This window comes from Motacilla alba, chromosome 6, assembly GCF_015832195.1.
Source record: "Motacilla alba alba isolate MOTALB_02 chromosome 6, Motacilla_alba_V1.0_pri, whole genome shotgun sequence".
Lineage (NCBI taxonomy): Eukaryota > Metazoa > Chordata > Aves > Passeriformes > Motacillidae > Motacilla > Motacilla alba.
The window spans coordinates 16,461,651-16,481,771 of NC_052021.1; the positions used below are offsets into that span (position 1 = coordinate 16,461,651).

Sequence of the window (20,121 nt, forward strand, 5' to 3'; positions counted from 1 at the left end):
CAGGAATCAACAAAGGGATGTGAAAGAGATTAACGCTGCATGTCCCTCTTGGACCTAATTTTTTGATATATCTTCTGCTCATAATAACCTACCACCTAGCCAAAAGCATGATGGGCTAAGTGACATGGCAATGCAGGACAATGGCATTTCCAGGGAGCTACCCATAATCTGAAGAACTGGACAGCCCTTCTCTATCCAGAATTTCAGTTACATTGACAATTAAATATGCCTGTGTTGGATGTGTCACCTTTCACACTTGATCCCAATAGGAAGCTGCACCACTCATCCCCAGAACCAGACCTACATGGTACTTGATGCTCTGAAGCCAAAGCTAGGCAGTTACAAGGAAGGGGAACCAGACACCAGTGCTTTCAAATGATAGCTGAGCTGAGTTGCACAGGGGTCAGGTGAACATACAATTTCAGTGATTTTTGCCTCTACCCACCCTCTTACCCTACTTGCTAACCTAGAGGCAGAACCGCAAAGAAAATCGGAAATTTGTTCTGACCTTCTTTGTCTCCAGTCCCTCCAGACCCAGAGTCTGGTACCTCTCAGAGATCAGACTTTCAGCAATTTCTCTGTAGCAGCATAAAGTGAACTAGAGGGAAAAACACTGTGGGGAGCCCTCTGAATCAGCTGCAGTGTTTCAGAGACTGGAGTCCAGTCAGAGTCCTGAGTAAAGAAACACCTCTGGTCTGCCATGAGACCAAGCACACATTAGAGTTGCACAGGAGACAAACCGAGCAGACGCTTTACAAAAAATCAACACAATTGTTAACCTATTTTGATTAGAATATGACTTCTAGGGCAGTCTGGATGCATGACTGCAATGGGTTTTACTAGATAGCTGAAAAAATGTGTTATTCCATTAAGATCATACAGCAAAAGGAGCACTATAAGAGTCAGAACTTCTGACAAACTGAATGGTCCAACTTCAAACACATCTTCCAAATTAGCAAAAAGGTATTTCCTCATAGAAAGAGACCAGTGCTATAAATCTTAAAATACCCCTCAGACAAGATAGGATTTGGCTACATTGAATTGTGACTTGATTTTTATTTGACAAAGTTAGAGATGGATCCCACCCTCAGTGCCATAGCTAAGCTCTGCACACACCACCCTGGCTGTGGGAACAGCATCACAAGGGAAATGGAAGCCCTCCTTCCCTAAGGACAAAACCAGGTGAAAGAAGGCATCCCCACCCCAGGGCTGCCCTTACCTGAAGTGTGTCTTGCGTTGCCATCTGAGTGCTTTGTTAAGTCAACAGTTCTGTCTATTTGAAACAACTTCAGATCATCTTCATCTAAAGCGATATCTCCCCAAAAGGCAGCTGGAGAGAAACAAAGTGCAATTAGTTTAGTTTTTATTTTGGAAGGAAGGTACAGTTCCCAGCTGGCTTGTATCACACATAAAAGGCAATGACTTTGTGGACCAGAAACAGGTGAAAGATTGCTGCAGTTCTAAAAAAGTACCAGCAGTGGACATCAGTGGAGGCCAAGTGACAGCACTTACATTAAGTCCCACCAAAATCAGATGATTACCTGGGATGCCTTGTGCCATTCACTCACATAGGTGTGACTCCCAATGAGGAGGTGTTCACTCCTCATTAAAGCCTGCATGAGGCAACCACCAGCATTGTCCTGTTTGCTGTGAAGGAACTACATAAGTCACAGCTCAGATCCTTACTGAGAAGTTGCACTGCACCATCCCCAGGTGAACAATGTGTGCAAAACTGGAGAACAGCAGTGAAGCACTCGAGTCAGCAGCGTATATCTAAAAGCTACAGGCTTCAGGATCTCACACACCCAAACACACTGCACTGGTCCCAGTCCAACCTGAGAGCCAGTCTACCATTTCCACTTAGCTAGAGAAACACCAGTTATTTGTCCCCTCGTGGATTAGTTCCCTAGATTTAAGTTTCCAGAGTTTTCAATTTTGTAAAAATCTTTGCATTTCAGTCAGAAGGCAGCAAAATAAGGTAAACAAATGGATCACTTGACATTCACAGCTCAGAGAAACAGACTAGAAATCATTCGAGTGGAAAAAATCATACCCCTGGAGTATCCTGGCTGAGTTGATGCTGCACAGTACCAACAGGTACCATTTTGAGAGTTTGAACAAAGTAAACACAGGCAATAAGGCTGTTGATCAAGCCTAGCAGATCTTTCAGAGATAAACAGATTACAACCAGAGCTCTTAAAACTCATACAAGAAGCCTGTATAGGCTGATGGGAAATTAAAAAAACCAGAACAAACTAATTATTGATATAATTGAAGAGAGCTCAGTCAGACAGACAAGGAACAATACTAAGGCACTCTCTGCAACAATGACCAGATTTGATGAAACTTCTTTTTACTTCTCTATTTAAGTCAACATTACTTGAGGGGAAAAAACATCCCATTGCTACACTAGGAACATAACTGATCAAAGCATGTTAGGCCTGAGAAACCAATGTGCTTTACCAATCATCTCACTTTTACTGCCAAGACCAAATGGAACATGGACCTTTGCCTGAATATCAGAAAGTTGCAATCAGAACTGTGGCAACTGAATTAAGAAAGGTTAACTCAGAGTTTTCTCTGACACAACATGGTACTGGTTCTGATGCAGGACTTCATTCCACTATTCTGCATCTCAGCATCTCAGACAGCACAACAGTATTTGCCAATATCACTGGTCTGGAACGTGGGCATGGAATGAAATCTTTGCTTGCTACTGCCTGCTACAAGAAGCAGAGCCCTGGCATGAGCAGAGGGTGACTCTACTGCTTCTCCCTTTCCCTGAGACAAAGCTGTCTCCCCTGTTTACCTGGCTGTGGCAGCCTCAAGAGAGGCTGCTTCCAGCTTTTTGACTGGGTCTCCTTAAAATTGCTACCACAACCCAGGTCCAGAAGAGGACATAGCTAATGCAGACAAATCTATAACAGACTAGCATCATCAATAACTAGGGCAGACCCTCCATTTGCCACACAAACACAGAACTCAGGCTCTCCCCAGCTTCTAGGCAACCCAAGCCATCACCCAGAACAGAGAAAAACACAAAACACTGGCAGATCCCCCCCAGGTAACAAGTCTACCAGTACAGCCAAACATCCCAAGCTGATTGGGATGAAAGTGGTAGTGGAAGAAAGCAGCAACACAGGTTCCTGTAACTCCAATTTGAGGTGAAGACATTTTATCCATCCACAGAAATTACTTGCCCAGAGCAATGTGGCAGTCAAGAGGCAGAGATGTAAGTGGCATCCCATTGCCATCCCGCTACCTCCCTAGCCACACTTGGGAAGTCATTACTGTGCTGGCCACCTGCCACCAGCATTCCCTACCCTCTTGTCAAACCTACTGTCCCAACTCATTGCCACCACCCTGGGCTCTCAGCAGCTCTTTTCCTAGTACCACACAGTCTGTTTCTCAGGCTAAGGCGGCCCATGCCAAAACACAGCTTTCAGGGCAAGCCTGCAGCGTGGATTTACACCTACAGCATTGTTATGTTTTCCTTTCCAATGGAAGGCAGCAGTTTACTCCCAGTTCTAGCAAAGGGATCTCTTTCTGTTACAAAGCAATGCATCATCCTGAAAGATAGCCCACTACAAAAGCAGAATTTCCCCAGCATTTATTTCCAGCTCTCTGCAGTCCCAGTGTGCTCCAGGGGAACCATCATTTATCCCAGTCCCCAGCCAGCTGAACAATTTTCCTTGCTGGAAGTCCCAGCTGAGAATGCTACACTGCAACTTCTCCTGTGCCATCAAAGGCCCCTTCCCAAAGACATGCAAGCCTGAAAGCCTGCCTCCACCCAGAGGGAGCTGTCCCACAGGAAAGCCCAAGTACTTTATTTCAAAGGGTCACAAGTTCAGAGACTGCTGGCAAACGAAGCATCTGAAACCATCCCTTCTGGTTTCTTTTACCGAGTTCTCCATTTTAATTTAATGTGGGAGGATTTCCAATTAAAAAAAAAAAGAAACAAAACAAAAAATATAAATCTCCAAACAGCAGGCTAACAAGCTTGGAAACCAGAGTTTCTCTTGGCAGAGCTCTGCAGTGTACACCCAGGTGCAAACTCTTAACACACAGTGCAACAGCATGCCAGCTTTTCTTTGAGAAAATGCATTCATCGCTCTGGATAGTAAGAACAGAGCAGCTCTTATTGAGCTTGATGGAGCCAACATGAGAGACTTTGCTCCTCTACTGGACTGGTAACCTGCACCAACCACCTGAATGCTGAACCTCACCACCCCCAGCATATGCAACCAGAGAGCATTTCTTTCCTGGGCAAAGGGGAAGGATGACTGTGTTTAACAAACAAATTCAGCACCAAAATGAAAAAAGCAGCCTGGCAAGCTGTCTGCATTCTCAGCACATTTCTCCCACAGGAAAACAGTCCACATGCTGACATCTGAATTGTGTGCTGAGCACAGAGGTGCCATGACACCAGGAAAGTATGGCAGGTGGCACTGGGAAGGAGAACACTTCCTTCTGGGCGGAGGACAGGCTCAACAGTTTTTCCAGGTGCCTCCCCCATAGCCAGAGCCCAAAACCATCAATGTCTTCACAGTCCTCATTTTCCACAGTAACATTTTGGAGAGTCCCTAGCAATGTGACAGCACAAAGTGTCTTCTTTCTAAAAAGTTCACCACTCTTCCCTGAAAATCACCTCCAGCTTGCTTTTTCCCCCGCTGCCCTTCTCCTATTTCCCACTTGCATTTTCTCCTTTCCCTAGTTCTGAGTAGCACAATCTTATTTCAGGGGAGAAAAATAATTGTGCTGTCTCTCATGAGAATTCAATTCAGAAGTGTTCACAACAGTTTTAAAACTTTCATTTTCCATGAAAAGTGTGTTTCATCCATAATTTTTAATAATAAAAACCCAGTACTTTCTGGTTTTTTTCTCTCCTTCAAAGACACATAAGGAAAGGAATAAACCACCAAAAGAAGCTTATGGTATTCAGACAGAAAACCAAATAATATGGTTCCTAAAAATACATCTCAACTCAAAATGTACTGTTGCAATTTGTTCAAACCAGGCTTATCTACAACACTTCAAGACAAATTGCTGGGGATGGGTATCCTTCACCCTCACCACAGTTAGCCACAAGCTTCTACAAGAACATGAGCCACTTGAGCTGCCAGAAGAAAAATATAACTCCATACTTGAAAACATCACCCAGTGTCTGTGTTTGAACTGATCTTCAGCCACCAAGTTGGAGCAAACCTTTCATCCATTTGCCTGTCACAAACTCTTGCCAGGAAGCCCCTATTCCAGCATCAGTATAGGCCACAGGTTTATCCTGGTGGCAGGGATCAGCAAAGCAGTCCCCCTCTGCATACTATGGAGGAGCACTGCGATTTTCCCTTTAGCACTGTTCAGAACCAGCTGTGACAGAGACTGACAGAAAGAGAGACTTTGGAAACATGTATACCCTGCCTGCCAGGAAAGCACCCTCCATCCCACTCCACCTCAAATATAGACTCACCATCTGAAGCTTTTATTAAAAAATGGCAGGTTTTAAGTGCTGAATGGGATCTGAACTTAGATTGAAGACTATGTCTTCCAGTTTGAGCCAAAGGGGCCCAATTGCTATGGGGTCACACCAAGCTGTGTATGTCACTAGCTCAAGTATCTCCTCTGCATTTGCAGCTAACTGGCACAGCTCACACTGACAGATTTCCTTTCAGTCCTTCTAGCAGAGTTCTAACACAGTTTTGCTGCTCTTTTTGAGCAGGTGTCCCACAGGGCAATACAGGAATGGGCAGGTTAAACAAAGAGCAATGTGAACCCAAGCAGGTGCCTCAGATTTGTTTCATCAATGCTCACAACTCAAACTCAGTTTTCATGAGCATTCCCAGCCCCTGTGTGTAGATAATAGCAGGGCTCCCAAGCAGAGGTACCTTATGACTTGTGCCGGTGCAAAATACACAAGGAAGAAGTGCCTGCACAATTAACCTTGACATCTCCAGTTCTGTGTGCATCACAGGCAGGTGGTGACTGATCGAGCCTGCCTGGCACAGACTCAGCTGTGTCACCCGAGGGATGAGCCACACCCTCTGTCTGTGCCTCCCAGTGCAAAGGTAGGATGTGCTCTGAACCCTCCCATGAGATCAATTCCACCTGCATTTCTAAGGCACAATCTCTGTCCCCACCCACATCTCTGCTGTCCATCATGCACATTATGGGAAGGTCCTAGAGCACCAATTAGTTCCTTTTGTTCTAGAGCTTACTGTACATCCAACTAATAGAAGAGAAAACCTATGTCCCTCCCACCTGAGCCACAGGAGCACCTGGCAAAGGGTGCTGGGCATATGGGGACATGGTAACACATCCCACCTCCTGGCAAACAGCAATGGAACTCCTCAGGCACTGGCAAAAACATGCAAAGTTATTTTTGAGCATTTGCAGAATGCTTCCCAACCTGACAGGTCTGGGTGGTGGGAGATTTAATTTTCAGGGCTGGACACGCTCTCATTTGGGCTAACACTCTGCAGTCTAACAATAAGAAAATAAATCAACAGATCAAAGCACGTTCCTGGCACCTCCATATTTCTTTTCTCGCAGGAAGACAGGTCTGTTGCTGAACCTCCTGCTGGCACAGGAACCAGCAGAACAATATTCTGAAGTATGCTAAGATTTATACCTTAGAGAAGAAACTCACTACATTCCTCAGGGCAAAGTAACAGCTGTGTCAGAGGGAAAATCAAAGCCTCAAAAGGCAGAAACCAGTGAAAGAGGAGAGAGAAAAAATCCCAAACCAGCAATCTGGAAATAGGGCCAGATCATGAGCATCAAACACTCAAAACAAAGGAAGATGGGAAAGCTAGTTATCAAAAAACATTAATACTGCCATGTTCAGCCATTGTGTTTTCATCCAGATCAATTTGTTTCTCCTCAGTAAGAACGAGCAAAAGTCTCCCCACTGGCCAGCTTTGGGGATGAGCTGCCATGGAGGCTCTGGTGGTAACCAGCACCACCCAGCAAGGGTGCTTGAAGTCACAGCTGGTGTCTAGCCTCAGTGGGGCTTCCTGGCAATAGGGACTTGGTGATTCTCTCTTCACTGGGAAGTTCCCCTGTCCAGGGAGCACATTTTGTTTCAGAAATTGCTCTCAGTTTGTGTAGGAATGTCTATAAACATGCTCTACTCAACAAATATTTCACAAACATCAAAATCTCCTGGGAATCAGAGTCCAAATCCCTATTCAGATTTCTGCAGAAACCTAAACTGCCTAAGTTATCATGTGTAGTGCTCCCAAAGCATCCTCTCTTGGAAGTGATCTGCAGGAGACCCAATTAGGCCAGAAATCCTGATTCATATTCAGTGGATTTCCTATCCTGGAAGGTGACAATGCAGGACCAAAGAAATACTTTGGGCTTGAGTTTGTTCAAAACTGCAAACATACACGTGAGCCTACACAACGCCCAGCTTTGCTGTCCCTGCACTGAATACCATGTTATTTAACCAAGAACCAAGCAATAGAGCTTGCCAGAATCAGGTTAGGAGAAAGGCATTTTCATTTTAAAATTCACAGCTCTCCTGCCGCTGGTTACTTCCTCACTCAAGGTCTTCATCTTTTCCACTTCAGCATGGTAGCCACACCAATCCAGCAACCTATGAACCCGTTCCCTGTAAAACGAGCGGCGCGGGAGGGCGCGTGTGAGCAGCCAGAGCTGCAAAGCCATGCCAGGCCGCTGGAAATCGTGGCACGAGCAGCAAAGCAGCTCCCTCTACGGGCCCCGCCACGGCCACACACCGGCACCGTCCCGAGGGAGCGCGGCCCGGGAGGCCCAGCACCGCGGGCCCCTCACGGCCGCAGGAAGCTGCTCCCCTGTAACGGGGGCAAAACCCAACCGGCCTAACCCCTCATGCTTCCACGGGAAGTAGAGGAAGCTGTGGGAGCGTCCCAACAATCTGTTTTCTGCTCCAGGTGATGGTGCAAGTTCCATGGCAATGCTGGCACGAGACAGGAATCTGGCTGTGCGTCTCTGAATTTTTCTCCCTGAAAGCTGTACACAGTCTGCAGAGTGCCTCTTGGCCACATTTGTTGTGGGGGCAGGAAACAGACTTTAAGAAGAAGCTATCATGGACTCATGAACACACGCAGTTTGAGCTCTGCCCCTCAACACAGACAGACAAACATCCTCAAAGCCGCCCCAAAAGCAGGTACATTCACTTGGAGACCTCACTCCCTTTCAAGTGAAACCAAGCTCAGCCACTGACTTGGTTTTCCTGACCAGGCAAGTCTGGCCCCTTCCTGCTACCTGATGGACACAGGTATCCTTCCTGGATTCTGTCCATTCCACCACGGCCATGATTCTCCAAGAGCTTTTGTCATACCCTGCTCGAAGTTATTTTGGTTAAACGAAGGAAGCAGACAGAGACAAGAGACTCAAGAACCATCTGTCTCCACCCCCTGCCAAGGCCTGCACCCCACAGTGCATACAGAAATGGGACCCAGGAAACAAAACCACAACCAGATAAAAGGATTTTGTGGTCTGATCCTAAATGATAAGACCCATAAATAACCCAGTGGCACTATTTGACAGAAGAAGCCCTTTCTCCAGGTGCCTATGAAGTGACCCTTGTTAGCCCAACCTGCAAGGCAGCAATGCTGTCTTGGAAATCCAGCACTGCTTCAGCTGCCCTTTAAGAGTGGGAAATGGCAACGTTCTGGGTAATGAAATCCAAGAATGCTTTTGTCAATTAATTATGGAGAAAGCTGAACTACACAAGCCCCGTCTCACCCCCTTCATCATTTTTGCTGCTCAATATAACTTTAATTAATCTTTCCTTTGGCAATTTGAAGGAAGGGTGAGCACGCTGCAAACACCCACTGAGTATTAAATTGATTTTCTGTTTTATAGTCCTCTTTCCCTCCCTATTGGCCAAGCTGTGATTTGTGCCCCTTCCCTTGGAGGCATTTTTTCCATGCTAATATAATCCAAAGCCCCAAGCAACAATAGCATCCAGAAAAATAACACTTTGCACAGCCCATTGCTTCAGCACAGCCTCTGCCAGCACAGAGAAGATTCTCTCTTGCCCCCTTTTCCCCCACGCCACAAAAATTCAAAGCAACCACCTCTTTCCATATCATCTTCATTTTTGCCTAAAAAACTGACAATGATTTTGTCCTAAGTAACTAACACATCAAGTCCCTGTAGTCTCCTGCCTGCCATTTGTAGCAGTGCATCTCAATTACCAAAGCACTAATGGAAAGCCTATTCTGCTGGCAAACACAGCCTCCTAGCTGAGGTACCAGGCTGGTACTGCACGTATCTGGACCTAAAACCAGAAGGTAGGAAAAAAGCTCAGCTGAGGTCCCTAATAACTTGACCTTCTCTCAGGAAGAGACACCATCCCACCTCTGGCTTGTGGGGCTGAAAGCAGGATTTTTAGCAGCAAGCACACCTCAGTACAAGGCAAACCAAGTGCAGCCCAGCTGTGCAGCAATAGAACAAACTCTTTTCATGGGACCTTCTCCTTTGTCTTGTAGGGACCCCAACCCTGACTGTCACCAGTCAACCATTTAAGGATGAGAGCAGTTAGGGATCACCTTCTTACCCCAGCACACCTCAAGGATAGGCACGAAGACTGGCTGCCAGCAGTTTCTGTCTCAGGAATTCAGAATTCAGGCTCTTTTTCATCACTACTGGTGTTGGTACCATCAGTTTGGAGACCTTAACCTAAAATACTGCATTTCCCTTAGCAGCTGTCCCACAAGACTTTTGGAGCCTTGTGGCCACCAGTTCCAGTCTGCTGGGAGGAGACATCCAGGTCAGAACTTTTCCTCAGATAATTCCCATACCATGGGAGTTGCCCTGGATTTATTCTTCAAAGTTCAGGTGAGAAACATAAATTTTTATTCTGTCATCTCTAAGGTTAAGACCAAAACTCTTCTAATTTCATTTAGAATGGTTCAGTGGCTAAGCACTGTTCCCCCCCCACCCCAAGCACATTTCATTTCAAATTGCATCATTTGGGGAGGGATGTTTTTCCTTCAGGTGGCCAGACACACACAGGTGTCAAAACCTCACTGTTCTCACCCCAAACACTGCAACAGGGGAATGGGTGACCCCAAACAGGCAGAAAATTCCCTATCACCTGCTCACCCATGGAAGAAATTAGCTCATGGCAAAAATGAACAGAAGAGGAGCCATGAACTGAGCTGCATCCTCAAAGAGGAAGGTGGCAAAGTAGGCCTGATTGGAGCAAACTTTAAGGCAGGCTGACAGTTTAAAACCACATGGTCCTGGATGAAAGGAGGCAGTTCATGATAGATCACATCTATTCAAGGGCCAGACAAGGAAAGCAAACATAGGCTCATTTTATTCATTGTTCTTTATCCACCAACACCAGGAGAGGAGTGTTGCAGCACCGTTGGAAGAGAAAAAAGAAACGGACAGCAGGCAGGAAAGAAATGGGAGCTATTTATGGAGGATAGCTAATTTGAGCTGTTTACAGACTTTCCTTCTGAAAGCTCAGGGATGGGAGGGTGGGCAGGGAGGTGGTTTCAGCCATTAAAAATACAACGTGAGAATCCATTAATTTTCCATAGAAACAATGTCGTCACAGAAGCGAGACAAATCCGATCAGTCATGCAAATGTGCTGATGTTAAATTCTCAGGCCTGGATGGGGAATTTGGGTTGCCAAAAACACCACAATGAAGAGATCAGAATGAGATTAGAAGCCAGAGTGGCTGCAGCACCGACAGCATGGTGGGGGCATGGGATGTAACCAAAGGCACCCCAGATTACAGCGGAGTTCGTGCCTTAAGCCAGGCACAGGTGCCCCAGCAAAAAAGACAAGAAAAAGTCATCCATGCATGAGATCTCAGGAACCAGGCAAATGCCACATTCCTACTTTGCAAACCAGAAAGGACCACAACTCACTCCAGGGAATGAAGGTCTCAGCAACCCACAGGACTGGGACCCTCACAAGCTGCAAAGTCGCAGCATCAGCAAAAAGCAGGAGGTGATAGCAGAGGAAATGGGTGAGCACCACCCAGCAAAGCACTAGGCAATTCCAGTTTTGGAGAGAACTGTCCCAAGTAAACATCAGCACTGTCCCAGGCACATGCCGAGCTGTGATGAAGTCTTAAACATAGCATTTATATTGTATTAATAAGGGACAAAAAAAAAAAAATTTCCCCTCCAATAAAACAAACAAACAAAAAACCCCTAAACAAACAACTAAAGACAAAATGGGACCAGCAGACTATCTCCTTTCTTCACTCTTCTCTATAAAAATCAAACTTTCCAAACAATCCCTGGAAGGAGATACTACATGGGAAAAATTACAGTGGCACTCTCAGCAAGAGGAGTGGAAATCACTCACCCTGGCAGGGAACGCAGCCCTCCCTGGCTGTCCAGTCACCATCTAGTCACCATCCTGGACTGGCCTCACCACAAATATTTAGATGTTAAAAATAACCTTGCAAAATGAAGCGTTTCACCCCCTGTAATACACAAAACACTACTAGAGTAACACCTAGGACAAGGATGCTTCCCAGAGAGTCCCACCAGCGGCAAAAACAGTCCAAAGAATCACATGAATAAAAACAAACAAAAGGTCAAAACACATCACAAGAGGTTTTCCACCCAGGTTCATCCATCAGTCAAAGTATCAGTATTTGTCCTCATAAACAGCTGTTTGGTTCACCTGTTCATTTTGAAAATGAATTGATTTTACATTTGAAACTTTTGGTGCTTCAGCCATGGGAATCCCCTCCACACAAGGGCTGCTCATCAGGTGGCTGCTGGTGTCCACAAGCCTAGGAAAGGGCTCAGCCCACCAGTGTCTGAGAAGGGGCACTGACATTACACTGTGCACCTCAGGCAAACTCCCTGTACCACCAACTTCCCAGAAACAGACATTTACCAAGTAATTCACCTTGGTCACTGAAACCTGCCTCTAGTGTCCTGTGATTCAAAGACATAGCTCCCCCAGAAGGGGACAATCCTGCAGGAGACAGTGGTGTCCCAGATGGGTACTGTGCTGGTAGCTCAGCCCACAGCACGGGCTGCTGAAACTACTCTTGGTTCAGAGAGACACTTGGTTCTAGAACCCCTAAAATGCTATATGCCCCTCTGGTCGTTCCCTGTCTTTTTAGGCTTCTTGTAGGGGTTTAAAACAAAAAGGTGATTGCCTTATCATTTATACACAGCCTGTTCAAGTGCCTCTCTGGAACTGCACCTGTGGACACACAGCAGATGATGGAGCCAGCCTGCTCTGGCAGGCACTCTTCAGTCTGCTTTGCAATGGCAAGCACGACAAATCTGGCAGCAGCACACCTCTCTATAAATACTGCACTGTGCAGACATGCCTGTGCAGCACACAATCTGCTGCCCTCACAGGAGAGGTCTGCATCCTGCCGTGGCTTTCTTCAGATGGTTCTTTCTGATGTCCCAAAATGTTCATTGCCCCCTCCCCCTTTTCTGAGTATCCCTGCCATAAATGCTCTGTTCTTGTATTTCGGTGTTACTGTTCCACATCAGCTAAACTCAGTCACCCAAACATCTACAGCAACAATCACTGATTTCTCAGTGACTCCCACCTTGGTCCATCCCATCACAGTTGGCATGCATAAAATCAAAGTTCTCAATATTCGAGGGCATTTTTATTGTCACAGCCATGCCCACCACAGTGAGCATCTAGGACTGTGTAGCAACACAGTCCTCCCACTGCAGAGCTCCACACGGCTTCAGAGGCTGTTGTAGCTCCACTTACAGAAACATCAGTTTTGGGTGCAACTTCTCACCATACAAAACTGCTCTCAAGATTCACACCCAAAAGTCACAGCAGCCAGTTTTTTGTTTTCTTCAGCAAGATCTCATTACACTCTATTTACTAAGATTGCTCAGAAAGGTATAGAACTGTGCTCTGATCAGACCTTGGAGTTTTAAAGCAGGTTGTTGACAGACCAGCATACAAGTGAAAGATGCCAGCAAGGAAGTCATGCACCTTGTCTTCTTTTGACACCAGTGATCCTACTCCAGCTATGAGCAGCCACGCAAGCAGTGAAAGGTTAGGTGTCGTTACCTCCATTCACATTATTTATGCAGTAGGTACCCATAAGAAATTGGTCTTTATTGATACATTCTTTAACATGCTAGTTCTGTTTCACTTCAAGCACTTAACTACATCTGGGTGAGGACATGTTCTCACTTCCCAAGCAAGCCAGCTGCACCCTTCACTCGCTCAGACATCAACGATAAAAGCCTGCTCAAGAACATGCATCTGTTTCACGCATGGCTCATATGGCTAATTTAAACAGTTTCCATATGTTGCCAAAGAGCTGTGACCAAATGCCACTTGCAAATAAATGAGAAGATTGTCTGGCTTCCACAGAGAAAAGTTTCATCTTGGAGCAACAGCTCCTTTGTTCCCAGGTCTGCCAGGGCTTCCTCAGCCCCTTCCACAGTCAGATGTTGCTGACTGGTCCAAACACTGCCTCCTCCTGGGATCATGCCACTGCAGCAACACACTTTACAGATCAGGGTGGGTAGGCTTTGGAAAAGACCTGTGATGAACACCTCAACATGTGGAAATGATAGAATCATAGAAAGGTTTGGGTTGGAAAGAACCTGTAAAGGTCTAGTTCTAACCACCTGCAATGAACAGGGACACTCTGAACTAGATCTGGCTGTTCAGAGCCCCATCCAACCTGACTTGAGTGCTTTCAGGGATGAGGCAGCTGCCACCCCTCTGGACAATCTGTTCCAGTGTTACATTAACCTCTATCAGGGTATCCTGCTCCTTGCTCCAGAAAAAGTTACTTACTCATAGAACTTACTCATAGAACAGCCATGCTTTTTGCACAGTCCTTATCCAGACATTTTCACTGGGCACCAGGCTGTAACTGTTGGAATTGCCCAAAACATAAATGAAGCTCTGTGGCTGCATATAAGCTATAATTTCATGTTTCCACATGTTGCTGTGACACCAGAAGTCATTTCACTTCTAAAGTATGCACAGTGGCTTTCCTCTCTATTCCAACCTGCCAAGAGGTCACTTGCCATATGACAGCTAGACCACATCCAAACTGACAGTCTGTAGATGTGTAGATGGGAGGACTATCAGTAAGGCCTTCACCCAGGGTTACTGCTCTCTAAGAGGTAGATCCAGTCAGGGAAGCATATAATAAATATCTCTATTTGGAAATGGACAGGAAGCTAATAGAAGGATTTAAACATTCAAAGGAGAAAGGAAATGGATGCCACTATTTTCCTTGTCAACAATGGCACGCTGTACTTGCACCCCAGGGGAGGGCAGTGCAGAGCCTGTGCCTACTGGAACTGGCCTTGCACAGTAAAACCCACACTGCCTCTTCAGACAGAGATTGCTGGAGCAGGCACCAAACAGGTGCCTCAAAGAGCCATCCAAAAACACATTTCTCATCCTGTCCTGAAGAAGTGATTATTTTGTGGTTACAGAATCCAGGATAGAGCTGGATGTCCCAGACCTCCATCTCAGCGCTCTACTATTAGACAGACCATCCACTGCTGACCAGCACCAATGTGCTGGAGCTCCCCTCCCTTTCTTGAGGGTGGAGGATGTCCACTCCTTGCAACTTCACCAGGTGGAAAGGGCAGTTGGACCAAGTGGAACATGAGATCATCCAGCTTCACACTGCCTTGCACTGGGGGCTGTCTCCCACTGCTCAGGGTAAGGGGATCCACACTCACCAAAGCTATCCTACTCCTACATCTAGTGGCCACCTCGCAGCATCTCCTGCCTCTTTGTTGGAGGGAAGTTGTTGGGGACCACAGACACAGTTAATAGAAAATATCCCTCAAATTTGATATTGGGTGAAGCACATGAAAAATTACTCATGCAATTGATTCACATGGTTTCTGTCATTCAGAAATTCCTGCGCATAAAGGGGAGATCTGGGATTTGCACATAACCGACTCAGACAGCTGCAGATTTCCATAGGCACTAAATGTCTGCAGGCAGAAGCCACTCCTCATGTAATCCCATTAAACAGCTGGAATGAATGAAAATGCTGTGCAATTCAGCATACTAACAGCAGCCACCCCTGCTTCCTCCACCATTAGTGCAGGGTCCTCTCCAGTTCAGCCTCTTCCCATGGGTCCAAATTACAGGAGTTATTTCATGCCCTAAACTTTGCAGGAAGCCTGGAGCACATGTGAGCCTACAGTAATGGAAGACTGGTGTCAGAAATCGCTCAGAACACATCCAAGCTCCTCATCAGAGTCTTCTTTGCTTTTGGGGATATCACTGCAGAAAATACAAGTCTTCTCATGAACAGAAATCAGTACACTGGAGATTGGGAATAGAATTAGAATCAGCACACCACCATCTCCAAAGGCAAGAAGGTGGAACTCCTGCAAAATATAATTGCTTGTAGATTGCAGGTCCAGACCGGAACCAAAGGCTCTGCAATCAGAAGGATCTCGAGTGGAAGCTGTTTGCACTGTATCACACCACAGCAGATGTGAAGAGCCAGCATAGAAATACAATGTTCAGCAATTTGAAGGAGGCATCATTAATCCTTCACCTCCCAGAGAAGGCCAGAGCTGAGCTCTGCTCCCTCAGGCATCTAGCAGAAGATGATATTCAACAAGGCTTACGCTTCATGCATATGCAAATATCATCTACCTTTCACACTGCCTTTAACTGGTAACTCATCCTGAGTGCTTTCCAGTCATATTTGATTGTCAATACATGAAATCTCCTGCAACCTCATGGAAACTGTAGGGTCTCTCAGGGAAGGTTAACTACAGCCATGACTCTCCAGACAAGCAAGCAGGATGAGACAAGCACATGCACAACAGAAATACCATCAACTGTAGATGGTATGCAGCTTGCAGAATTGTTCATTTACTCTCCCAGAGGCAGCTGGGTTTATCTCTTTACATCCCATCTTCCTTTCCACTCACACTTGTTCCATGGACTTCCTTGTGCTACCACAAGCACTCAGAAGACTGGAAAGAAAAAAACCTTTTGGTTCTGACTAAAAACCAGATCAATCTCTCTTTGTGCTCAGTTCCTACGGCTCACTGATACTGGGAGAAGGAGGATGAGAGGGAAGACCATCTTCCTCAACAGCAGCCCAGCTTTAAATCAGAATAAAGTGGCCATGACTGCAGCATCAGGGGACATGGCTGGGCCAAATTGCCGTTGTTGGACCCTTAGGCAGTGGGTGAACTTCTGCCTCAGTATGCCCACCCCTCACTTTCCAGCTTTGTCCTGAATACAAAGCCTCAGCCAAAGATACTCATCCCAGGCCTTCACAAACATTCATAAGCTTACATTGTAAATATTCAGCTATATAAACATATAAATCATAAGTGTTTCTGCTGGCCACCCCCCTCTGAAACACCTCAGCTGCACTCTGTGCATTAGCCCAGTCTTTGTCAAAGCTCTGCTCCCCACTTTGTGACAGCAAGTACTTGGCACTTTTGCAAGTGATCCATATGCTCCTATGCCAAACATCCAGTAAAGCACAAGATCTTTTTTCATCCTTGCTCTGTGTGTACTGCCCTGACTCTGCAAGAGAAGAGAAAGGATGTCTGTCCAAATCAGTGCCCTCTGCTCCACCACTGGATCTATTCCTGAAGCAGTGCCATGCAATCACGATTGGCAACTATCACAACGTGTAAGCAGGGCAGGGCTGGAGGTATAACAGGAAACTTCAATTTTGACATTTCTCAGGTTTAATAAAATATCATTACAAGGACAAGTTATTCCCCTGACAAGCTGTTTGTGCCCTCTGGATAGCAAAGTCTTGTGTCAGGAGTGTGCCTGTCTTTGAAGTGGGAGGCTGCAGTTTGACAAAAGCAGGGAGCAAAGGCGAGAGGGACCAGAGCTGCTGTGAGGCAGTTGCCAGAATTTAGCAGTGCCAGTAAAGTCTCTGTGCTAGCCTTGCTCTGAGACAACAAAGCCCTTTTTTGGCTCAGGCTCTAAAAACACTTCCCAGCCACAGGCAGACTAGTAAGGGAAAATTCCAACCCAAAAACTAGCAAAGTAGAATCTAATTCCTGTCCCACAGCTTTAACCATGAGCATCAGCAGCAGGCAGGGTCACCAGCCCTGCTGGAAAAAAAAGGAAGGCACCAAAATAGAAAGTGGCTCATTTACTGCAGGACACTTATCCTGGGTTAGAAAGAAGAGGTGGTGCTCAGGTATTTGCTCCAGTGGCTGCTGGTTTTCAATCCCTCCTGCTCCTCCAGAAGATGCCATGGACAGGGGATTAGCTCAGCAGGAGAGCCTGAGGAAGCAGTAGCAAACCCCTTTCTCTGCCACCATAAGCACAAAGGGTGAGGACAGAGATTTGCCTCTGGCTCACCCTCTCAGAGCCAGCTCTGGATCAGTGGAAAGGAAAATGCAGGCACTTTCCAGAAGGGCTGCCCCCATCAAAAAACATTTCCATCTATTCAGCTATTCTAAAAACCTAGCAGCAGCAGATCTGCTCCCCCTTCTGTCAGTCATCCCTCTGCAGCCACATCAACATCCATCAAATGCCAGTGCTCCCTGCATGGCACACACCTTGCACAAGATTAAAAACCACCATAAAGCAGCACAGCCTAACATGGAGGTTTTCAAGCTGTGGTCTTCTTATTCCCCTCCAGATTTTGCACAGACCTGCAGTACTGTGGGGAGCAAACCTTCACACATCTAGGTGCAAGAGAGGATGGAGCTCCCTCACCACCAGACACTAAAGAGCTGAAAGCAGGCAAAATCCACTGGTGAGAAGGGGTCACCAGAGTCTAACAGTCTGAGAATGTTGAGAAAAGTAATATTCAAGGTAGTCAGAAAAGACAATTCAGTTTCCAACATACCGTATTCCTCAAACAAAGCAACTAACATGCTGGTTGGGCAGGATAAGCTGACAGTGTTCTTTAATATCACAACTGTCCCTGCTGCAGGACACGGCATAACTGTCACACAGGAACTGGGTGTCATTGGATGGGGAACCATTATTTCCACGGCGGGTGATGGCTTCACACACCTGGCTTTGTTTCCTTACTAGGTCTGAGTGCACAGAAAAGATTGCAAGTGTGGTACAATGGGAGAGAGAGCAAGGGAAAGGGGGAACACATCAGTGTACTTCTCTGGACTTGTTGCTAATACACCCTGTTACCCCCACACACCTGATGACAAAAATCTGTCATGACTCCTGTGGAAACTTCATCTGCTCCACTACTCCTACACAGAGGACAAGCAGCCATTGGGAAAGTTTGGGGCAGAAAACCCAAGGAACTACACCGATCTGAAACAATAAATAAACCACAAAATACTCCCCTGAAAAGGGAAACCAATGCACTACACTAAATGCACATGCTTCTGCCATCAGCAGGGAATACTGAGCATGAGCTACCCAAAGGACTTGCACTGCCACTTCATGCTTTCCAGGTGCCAACAGAACAAGGACAGGCTGTGAACTTCCACAAGCTAAGAGGTGTCCCTATCCATTGCTCTTTAAAACTGCTCTTCCTAGGTCACTCCTGGCTCCTAAGTAGAATCCCAATGCAGCTGAAAGCCAGTTATAAGCTTGTATGATGTGCTGCAGTGTGCTGCAGAGAGGCACCAAGCAGCTCCCACAAGGCATGGAGCACAGCTGCCTGCTACTACCCTCCATGTTTCCTCTCCTTCTCCACAGCCAGTGTGATCTTAAACTTCTTAAAGAAAGGAATTTTCCTTCAACAGTAAAGGATGAGCATTTTCTGCTGTTAAAAACAGCTGAGTTCCTCTGAATCTCCCCAAGTCAAGAGCCAACAGCTGGGAAGCTTTGGTGTAAAAGGAAACAAGAATGGAAACAGGTAGGCAACACTAGCTAAACCTCTGAAACACCAGATGCTCTGACTCCTTTACAGGTGAGTAAGGAAAGAGCACAGGGACACTGCAGTTAAGCTCTGGCACTCCTTATTCCAGCAGCCTATGGATGCCAAAAGTTTACAGAGGTTCAAAGAGAAAGCAGGTGGAACACAAAGCTATCCAACACCATTAAAGGCAATGAGCCATCCCTGGACAGGGGATTGTGGAGTCTGCAGCAGCCAGGGAGACTTTCTGGACATACCACTCTGTCTTACCCTGCTTTCCTACATCTCCTTTGGCATTTACTGCTGCCTCACTGAAACAGGTTACAGAGTTTGTTTTGTGGCAGATCAGTCATTCTTAAGTATTAACAGTACATTTCTAAGGGATCATTTTAGCTTTAGCAAAGCTCCAAATATAAAAGAACAGATTAATAAAGGCCTTGAGAAAGTATTTTCCAAGTGCTTATCCATGCCTTTTGGCTCCCAACTAACTTTAAAATTCTGGTCTGAATGGTCTTGGTGAAAAAGGATAATTTTAATAGTGTGTCTTTAAAAAAATGGCAGGATGTAATCATCTCTCTGGGATGATACTTCTCTTAGAGAGAAGTCACAGTAAAATATGCAGTATGTTGGACACTGAATGATGGGGCAAATTTTGTAAGCAGGAAAGAATACCATGGTCACCAGCTGGGAAACTACTGAAGATGCAGAGCCACAGACCAGTCTTCATGGCTGGAAAGCCCCAGTTCCCACCACTTACAGTTTTATGCTAGCCCAGCTCAGAGAGCACTAACAGGCTGAATAATTCCTGCTAGCCCCAGAGCACACAAATGGTTTCATGAGTGGAAAGGTGTTCGAGGCAAAGACCTTGCTTTGAGGGTCCAACTTTCAGGCAGCAAGAGAGAGAAAGGGAAAATGCAAGGCTGAAATCAGCTCAGACACATTCAGCTGTGCCCAAGCCTCCAACAGTGGGATTTATTCAGAGCTTAAAGCATTTCTCTGGGACTCTTTGTCAAAGGAGTGTAGGTACAAACAAACGGTAGCTGGGACAAAGGGAGGCAACACACATTTTATTAGTAAAAAGTTAATCGGCTTAAAGTGTGCAACTAAATAAGCAAAGCTTACATTAAAGTGACCCACCAATAAAAGATGCCATGGAAATAAAGTTATAGGAAATACAATATAGTCTCTATGTTCTTTTGTAATCCATCACGATAAATATTCATGATTCTGGGTTAATGGGGTATGCAGCTCTCAGCCACCACAATAGTTTTTTGTTTATTCTCAAGACCATGAACTTTGGAACCATGAACCTGAATTTCAGGACTCTGTATTCATGCATGTTAGCAAAATTCA

At 45.9% G+C, this 20,121-nt stretch overlaps 1 protein-coding gene across 3 annotated transcripts in view; it reads right to left on the bottom strand.

Moving 5' to 3' along the window:
* The window catches only part of TLL2 (tolloid like 2), an 84,874-nt gene that overhangs the window by 53,118 nt on the left and 11,635 nt on the right, over positions 1–20,121 (bottom strand). For 2 of the 3 annotated variants that reach the window (XM_038141109.1, XM_038141110.1), the window contains exon 2: positions 1,220–1,330. The exons of the other annotated variant lie outside the window; for it this stretch is intronic. In XM_038141109.1, the coding sequence (XP_037997037.1) occupies positions 1,220–1,330 (111 nt within the window). The remainder of the gene's footprint in view (positions 1–1,219; positions 1,331–20,121) is intronic. 3 annotated transcript variants of the gene reach the window in all.